At 39.6% G+C, this 8807-nt stretch overlaps 1 protein-coding gene across 3 annotated transcripts in view; it reads left to right on the top strand.

The window, feature by feature from the left end:
• SLC41A2 (solute carrier family 41 member 2) overlaps positions 1-8807 on the top strand; it is a 139138-nt gene that overhangs the window by 37930 nt on the left and 92401 nt on the right. For all 3 annotated transcript variants that reach the window (XM_007503355.3, XM_007503356.3, XM_056798790.1), the window contains exons 2-3: positions 219-955; positions 6992-7099. In XM_007503355.3, the coding sequence (XP_007503417.1) occupies positions 398-955; positions 6992-7099 (666 nt within the window). In that variant the 5' untranslated portion in view covers positions 219-397. The remainder of the gene's footprint in view (positions 1-218; positions 956-6991; positions 7100-8807) is intronic.

The following is an 8807-nucleotide window of genomic DNA, read 5'->3' as shown; positions in this document are numbered from 1 at the left end:
TTTGTTATGCAAAATGAAGTATCTCTTTTTGGAGATTGTAGAGTCAAGGATTGAATGATATTTGAAACTCCTTTTTAAATTTGCTTAAGCCTATTAGTTTATTTTGTAAATGTATGTTGTGTGTGTGTGTTTTAAATTAGCCCCATGTGCCATTTCTTTAATGATATAAGTCCAGGCAGCAAGAAGATTAATCTCCTTTTTTCTTTTTTCTTTTCCAGGTCAAATTCTATCTGTGAAAATACCAAGCATTTCATATCACTGAAACCATTGGGTTTTTTTTTTCTGCTTGATGAAATGACCTCTTTGATTTAAATCACTATTTGTATTTGTCATCTGCTATTTTCTCATGCTAGCTGAGACCTACGGAGCACAGTGACAGGGGCATTGTGACAACAATATGACTAATAGTAACGGAAGAGCTATCACAAACAAAACCAGTAGCATAGTGGGAAATAGTAGGGAAAGATTGGTAAATTGGACTCTCAATTTAAATACAGTTCAGCCTGACAAATTTTTAAGCCTGTTATTGAGTATGGTACCTGTCATTTACCAGAAGAGTCAAGATGACAGGCATAAAAAAACCAATGGCATCTGGCCAGATGGTCTTCCAGCATCAGCACAGACATTTAACATAAGAACAGATCAGCACATGGAGTATCATCATTTCTCAGAGCAATCTTTTCATGGCAATAACGGACATGTTCCGTCAAGCTGTAGCCCAAAGTATGATGACTATGCTAACTATAATTACTGTGATGGGAGGGAGACTTCAGAAACGGCTGCCATGTTAAAAAATGAAGACATGTCCAGTGATGGTGATGAAGATCTCATTGGGGAAGGGAGTCCCCGATTGCCAAAAGAGTCCAGTGGCACAATGGCCTTGCAGATACTGGTGCCGTTTCTGCTGGCGGGTTTTGGAACAGTTTCAGCTGGCATGGTTTTAGACATAGTACAGGTGAGTAGTTACACTTTTGTATTTTAATTAATCTGCTCTCTAGATCCCCTTTACTTCAGAAGATTGAGATGGTTGGGGTTGATGTTGGTGGCTAGTGATGTTCTGAAAGATTTACTATAAATTATATTTTTCCCCTGGCAAAATGAACAGAATATTCTGTCCTGCTAACTATAAATTAGATGGCTTCAGTGGAACTATTTTATTTTAGAGCTCCTGAAAAACCAACATGGTTTTGACCATGAAAAAGGCAATGTGGCACCCAAGAATGAGTAACATAGGAAAAAACATGACAACTGTAAAGATACAGAAAGTTCTATAAATATACTAATCAACAATGTCCATCTACAGTGAATGAGTGTACTTGTTTCTCCACAGCCCTACCAACCCCAAGTTCTTTGTTGTTGTTTTTTCAAGTCTGATGTTTCTGCTTTTCATATTATTGAAAAGTTATACCTTTAGTAAGTATTTGGTATGATTCAAATAAGTGCTTTTTAGAATAAAAATGAAAACCTGTAGCCTCATCAGACTGTGCGTTGGGGTCTTTTGTTCTGTTCCTGTTTCTTAAGACTCTCAGTTCTCCTAAAGAGATGTTACCCACGTGGATCCTAATTTGAAACCTGCTTACTTTTAATAAAAAGGTAGCAGATTACTAGTTTCAGAATTGAATATCTCACTCAGTTGACTGAGTTTGGCCCTTTTGCATGCCTTTTGTAATCATGTGATTATATTCAAGAGTTGACTTTTTTGCATTCCTTTTATAATCACTTTTGTATCAATCATTTTCTCCTTTATGAAGCTTCAATCTTTTCCTTTCTGGCAAGTTCTCCCCAAAACCTGGTAACATTCTCTATCCTTAAAAGAAAATAAAAAACTTTCCATGAACTCTTGCTATCCTATTTCAGTTCTTCCAAAATCAGAGTCATGGACACTTTCTGCCTCTATTACCCATCTCTCACTCCACCTGCTGGGTATTCTCATGGAGTAGACTGGCTTCTATCTTCACCGCTTTACAGAAATAGCTTTTTTCAGAGTCCACAAGGATCCTTTGTATTGCCAAATACTGTGACCTTGGTTTGAACTTTTTCTGAACCTGTTTTGTACATTGCTGAGCCATCATTTTTTTTCTGGATCCTTAAATCTTCTGGCCATACATTTAAAGGATCACCCCATAGCTCTGCTCTCCTTCAATATCTAACTGGTAGGAAAAGCTCTCTGTGGTTGTTTCTTTTTCCTCATATCACACTCATATTTTCACCCGGCTTCTGATGATGCCATCATTACAATGAAACTCTTCTGTCCAAGCTCACTAAGAATTTGTTAATGCCCAAGTTAAGTGTGCTTTTCTTAGTTCTTATCCTTCTTGATTGATCTGTCTGCATCAGCTGATACTGTTGACTAATTCCCCTTGGGTTTTTATGACAATGTGTTTTTCTTGAAAATCATCCTACCTATTTGACTGCTCCTTCTCAGTCTACTTTGCTGGGCATTATCTATGTCTCCACGGCATAACTTTAGACCCAAAGCAGAAATGCCAAAAACGCATGGCCTATAACAGTCTTTGAGTATGGCCTGAATCAGATTAAAATATAATTTTTACTTATTTTAGCATGTTGACGTATTAAAAACATTTCTTTATGCACTCACACACATATGCATGTGTGGCTTTCTAAGTCAGCATACTTAAATATGAGGTAGTGATTGCCATTTCTGTTTTGAGATCATCATCCCTGCCCTGGGGCTTTGTTGTGGCCCTCTTTTTTCTTCGTATGTTTTTTCTCCTGAACTATCACCAGTTATATGCTCTGCCTCTCTATCTGGATGTCTTTTAGGTTTCTCAAATTCAATGTGTGGAAAACAGAATTGATTTTAGCCCAGAAGCTTCCATTTCTGACTTCCCTTGTACAAGCTACATTTTCCTGATCCACTCATCCTTGAACTTCTAAAATCCATTGACGTAATTTACTTTAATACCCCTCCCTCTTGGAGGAGAAAGTGTAAAGTCTTCATTGTCATCTTTGGAAACCAATTTGAATGATTCAATACCCGGGTTTATTTTTCTCCACTGAGAAATTTGAATAGGACGGTTCTTCTGATCTGGAAACTAAAGGAGTAGGTGCCCATGGTAATGTTTGGTTTGAGCTTTTTAAGGTCAAGACAGCATTGTTTACAAAGGGTAGGCAGAAGGAAAGAGTCACATCTAGGGAGAATGAATTTTTCTAACAAACACATTATGTTAAGACAATAACACTTGATTTCTTACACTTCAATTTTGGCCAAAGAGCTGAAATTTTATCTAATGGAATTTTAAAGAACATCCTGGAAGTAATAGGCCGCCCCTTTATCTTAGAGCATTATATCTGACATATACTGTTGGCAACTCTTTGAGGCTTTTCTAGGTAGGACTATTCTATTAGATCTTCCCATTTGCTCCTGGGGTTGTGTCTCTGTGACTGGGAGGGAACAAGCAGTAATCATGCTTAGTGGAGAGAACAAGGGCTTAAATGCCAGAAAAGCCAGGATCTATCTCTTTACTCTATAGCCTTGGGTATGTCAGGGCACATTTTTCAAACAAGGGACTTGGCCTAAGTCATATCTAGTGTCTTTGCTGGCCTGCCATTCTTTTTGTTTGTTTGCTTCACTTTTTCAGTGAGATGAAGGAAAAATAGCACATTTCTCTTCAGCATGTATTTTTTTTTGTTGTTTCTGACTTAAAGAAACTTCCTTAATTGAATAAACAATTACACTCGGGTTTTGTTTTATTTTTGGTAAATAAGTAAATTTCTTTCTTTTTTTATCTATAAGAAATACATTTATTTTTTTATTTTTTTATTTTTTAAATTTTAAACATTATTTTTATTTGGCCAATTTCAAACATTATTCATTGAATTAAAAAATAATTTTCTTTTCCTCCCTCCCCTCCCGCTACCCCTCCCATAACCAACGTGTGATTCCACTGGGTATCACATGTGTCCTTGATCTGAACCCATTTCCACATTGTTGGTGTTTGTGCTAGGATGTTCATTTAGAGTCTACATCCCCAATCATATCCCCTCGGCCCCTGTAGTCAAGCAGTTGCCTTTCCTCGATGTTTTTGTTCCCACAGTTTGTCCTCTGCTTGTGGAATAGTGTTTTTTCTCATAGATCCTTGCAGGTTGTTCAGGGACATTGCATTGACACTAATGGGTTTCTTTCTATTTTTTAAACCCTTACCTTCTATCTTAGAATCAGTATTGGTTCCAAGGCAGAAGACTGGTAAGGGCTAAGCAAAGGGGGTTAAGTGACTTGTCCAGGGTCACACAACTAGGAAGTGTCTGAGGCCAGATTTGAACCAGGACCTCCCATCCCCAGGCTTGGCTCTAGTCACCTAGCTGCTCCCCCACTCACCCCAATGGAGTTTTAGATAAAGAACATCCTGGAGGTAACAGGTGGCCCCTTTAAGTTTATTTTCAAATGTTATATCTGATATATACTGTACTGGCAGTCCTAGTCCTTGGAGGCCAGTGCCTTTGAGGCTATGTAGAATTGTTCTATTAGATCTCTTCCTGTTTGCCTAGAGGCTAGTTTAGTTATTATACTAAGCCATTAAGGACCTGTCCTTAGTGATATTTCTCATTGGAGAATTTGGTGAATGGTAGGTTTTCCTGGTACTCTTTAATATTTTTTTATGATATGCTTTATTTTAATACTAAATTTCCACATAAGTTTTCCAAAGTTATAGTATTCATGTTGTCTCTCTTCCTTCTTCCTGTCCCCCTCCTGGAGTTGACAGGCAATTCAGTCTGGGTTATACTTGTATTATCATACAAAACATTTCCATATTCATTTTTGTAAGAGAATAATCTTATAAAATCCAAACCCCAAGGCATATACTCAAATAAACAAGTGACAAATTGCATATTATAATCTGCATTTCTACCCCAACTACCCACAACTCTGAGTGTGGATAGTTCTTTCTCTTAAGACCCTCAGAATTGTCCTGGATCATTGCATTGCTTTTAGTAGCAAAATCTATCACATTTGATCTTTCCACAATATTTCACTTACGGTATATAATGTTCTCCTGGTTCTGCTTATTTCACTCTGCATCAGTTCACACAGGTCTTTCTTCTGGTATTCTTTATTAGGATGGGGACTTAGGACTATTATTTCTTTAATATAAGGAATTCTCTGATGAAGAAATGCTCTGCACTGATACAGGTTTGCACCTTCTCTTTAATTCATAGCCTTAGAGATTTGTCTGGTTTACCCAGGTTTATTCTTGTGCTCACTTTTGTGCTCTTCTTTCTATTTTTAAAATGTTTTGTGGGAGTTCATTTTTTTCTGTTCCTTATATGGCTCTTTATCACTGTTCCCCCTGCAAACTCTCACTACTGTACCTCCTCCATTCTTTCCCTGACCCCAGGAAAAAGTCTTCCCTTGTAACAGATAAATATAATCAAGTCAAACCAATTTGGCTTTCATCTGATCATGCCTGATCCTGCCCCTCTAGTCCATTACCTGTCTGCCAAGAGCTGGGAGGCTTTCAGTAGCATCATTCTCCTGGGTGGTCTGGTCTTCACATACCAATCAGAGTTCTGAAGTCTCTCAGAGTTAGTTTCATTTACACTATGGTTATTGTTGTATAAATGACCCTTTGGTTCTACTGACTTCCCTTAGCATCTTCTCAGGTTGGGTGCCTCGTCATTTCTTATGGTGAAAATAATAACCCATTACATTCACATACCAAAATCAGTTCTCCTATCTCTTAATTTATTTTCAATTCTTAGCTACAGCAGAAAATGCTGTTCCTATGTATTTTTGTAACATGGGTTCTCTCCCTCTGTCTTTGACCTCTTGGGACTATGCACCAAATTGTGGTATTTCTTGATTAGAGTATGTACAGTTTGGTGGCTTCTGGGGTCAGGTTCCAAATTGCTTTCCAGAATGGTTATAGGAATTCACAGTTTCTCTAATGGTGTTTCTTTTTTCCCAGTCTCTCAACAACAACTATTTCACTTTTTTTGGGCAGGGAAGGCAAACAACTTTGCCAGTTGTTTCATAGTTGTTGTTTTTTTTAACTTTCTCTGCTTATATTGATTGTTTCTTCCTTTATTGTCTTGCCTAGAGCAGAATTTCTGAGTAGTCTAGTTAGAGACTGTGCTGACTTCTTTAATGAGGTCAATATTTGCATGTTTGTCACTTTTTTCTTGGTGATATTTGCTTCATGGCTTCAAGAATTTGTCTGATGAAAGCACTACATTGTCCTGGTAATTACAAACCACGTTTAGTCATTTTCTTTGATCACTTTGTATGATTTTCAGATTATAATCTAACTTCCTCATACTCTGCACAATGGTAATTATGCATCAGGTTTCAAATTTCATAATCACAATTATCTATGCCAACTCTGTGCTGGTGATTGCAAATTGTTGGTGCAAAACAAGTTATAATCATTTTGATCTTTGTTTTTGATTTGATAAAATTGCACATTCAGAGTCAGAAGGTGAAAGTGTTTCTTTGATAAGTCTCATAGCCTGGCAGGAAGAAGGAAAAAAAAACATCTTGTTTTCCTTTTGCAGTGGATTAAATTGAGCCAAGGGGCAGCTAGGTAGCACAGTGGATAGAGAGCTAGACCTGGTGTCAGGAGTACCTGGGTTCAAATCTGGCTTTAGATTTTCTTGCTGTGTGACCTGGGCAAGTCATTTAACCCCAATTGTAGTTCTTCTGTCTTAGAATTGATACTAAGGCGGAAGATAAAGGCTTGGATATAAATAAAGCCACAAAGGGGGATCCAAGGTGTATAGTATGTCCCACTAAGATTGGGTGAAATGACCATGACTGTGTTCAGTTTTCAAACTAAGAATGTGGAGAGAATAGAGGAAAAGGGTGGAAGCCCACTGGTTACAAAACATATAAATCTAGTCATGAGAGAGTTTTAAAAAAATTTAGGATAAAATTAAATTTTCATTCTGTAGCACATTACATTAAGGTGGACATTGTATAAAATGTTCCTTTTTTCTTTTGAAACTTTAATCTGGCCTATTCGGTTCCTTACAGCACTGGGAGGTGTTCAAAAATGTGACCGAAGTTTTTATTTTGGTTCCTGCACTTCTTGGTCTCAAAGGAAACTTGGAAATGACCCTGGCATCCAGACTATCAACTGCGGTAAGCCATTTCCTCACTTGGAACAGTCACTCAGCATAATTTGCTTTCTGAATTGCCATTATCACAGGACAAACCAAGTAACCTTGGCAACTGGCAGGATCCGAGGGACTTGGCATTAGAAGGGATCTCAGAGTCACAGAGTGTCCGCAGGTGGCATTCCTGACCAGTGATTCCTTGGCTTCCCCTGGAGGCCCAGCTTGGTGGGCAACCCGGCCATTGGTCTTTGGAGGCTTCCCTGGTGCTTCAGCTACCTCTGCTGCTCAGTGGCCTCTGGGCTGGAGCAGAGCGTGTGCATCCTTATGGCTGGCCACCTCCGAGGGCTACAGCTAGATGTCCTGTTCTGCCCCACACCTCTCACACGGGTTTCTTTCTCCTCCATCGCCTGGTGGCCCCAGGACATGTCCTTTGTTCCGTGTCATTCCTCCACCCAGAATATCAGCTTCTAGAGCAGCGGTTCTCCACCTCTCAATTTGTAGCAATGAGAAGACATAATGCACATCAGGCATTTACATTCCGAATCATAACTGAAGCAAAACAGCTTTGAAGTAGCCACCAAAGTAATTTTTAGGTTTGGGGTCACCGCAGCATGAGGAACTGTATTGCGGGGTCCCGGCATCAGAAAGGTGGAGAACCACTGCTCTAGAGGCTCTCGTGGGCCTGGCACTCCTGGCTGTGTGGGAACTGTGCCGGGGCTGAGTGGACCTGCAAAGACCACACCGTCTTGTACGCACGGACTCTTTGCTGGCCATGTTTCCCCCGCCCGGTAGCCATGCATTTGGCCCTTTTGGTACCAAAGAGTGGGAAATTTACCATGATCCTGATTTTCAGGAGGAGAAAATAAGTTTGCATTTAGCCAGCTAGGCTTCTGGGTCACTCAGGAAGAGACATGCTAAAGCAGCGTACTGTACGTACGTACGTAAAGCATCAAATCTGGAAAGTTGTCTTACTTGTCCTAGGCCGGGGATCCTGAGACCTGGGACCTGGGACCTGTTTTTTGTTTTTAACTCTTAACTTCTGTTTTAGAATCAACAGAGTGGTAAGGGCTAGGCAATGGAGGTTAAGTGACTTGTCCACAGTCACACAGCTAGGAAGTGTCTGAGGTCATATTTGAACCCAGGACTTCCCTTCTCTGGGCCTGGCTCTCAGGCCACTAAGCCAACCAGCTACCCCTGGAACCTGTTTTTAAAGATCTCGATTGTACTCTAATACAATTGGTTTCCTTTATAATACTATGTATTTTATTTTGTACATTTAAAAACATTTTGAGGAAGGTTCCATAGGCTTCACTAGACTGACTGGGTGGGGACAGTATAAGCCCCCAAAAGTTAAGAACCCTGTTTTAGATAGTCTCTTATTCATTGGTTGTGGCAGCTCTGCTCCCTCTTCTCAGACTGTTCCTTCTCATTTTCCTTTGCTGCTTTCATCATCCATCCCTTATTCGTTAAGCCTGGTATCTATCTGTTCCTGGGTCCTCTTCTATATCATTTCTCATAAATTCAGTTATTTCTATGCAGATGACTCTGTGTGTGTGTGTAAAACATTTACATAGCACATACTCCATGCTAGTCACTGTGTTGAGTACTTCATAATCATTAGGTCATTTGATCCTCACAACCCTGGAAAGTTGGTGCTTGCCCGATCTCCAGTGTACAGAGGAGGAGGCCAAGACAGACAGGGTCAGTGACTTGCCCAGGGGCACAGCTCATAA

Source organism: Monodelphis domestica, chromosome 5 (genome assembly GCF_027887165.1).
Source record: "Monodelphis domestica isolate mMonDom1 chromosome 5, mMonDom1.pri, whole genome shotgun sequence".
NCBI classification, from domain to species: Eukaryota; Metazoa; Chordata; class Mammalia; order Didelphimorphia; family Didelphidae; genus Monodelphis; species Monodelphis domestica.
Note: the sequence above shows the minus strand (reverse complement) of the source record. Positions and strands in the feature narration are given on the sequence as shown.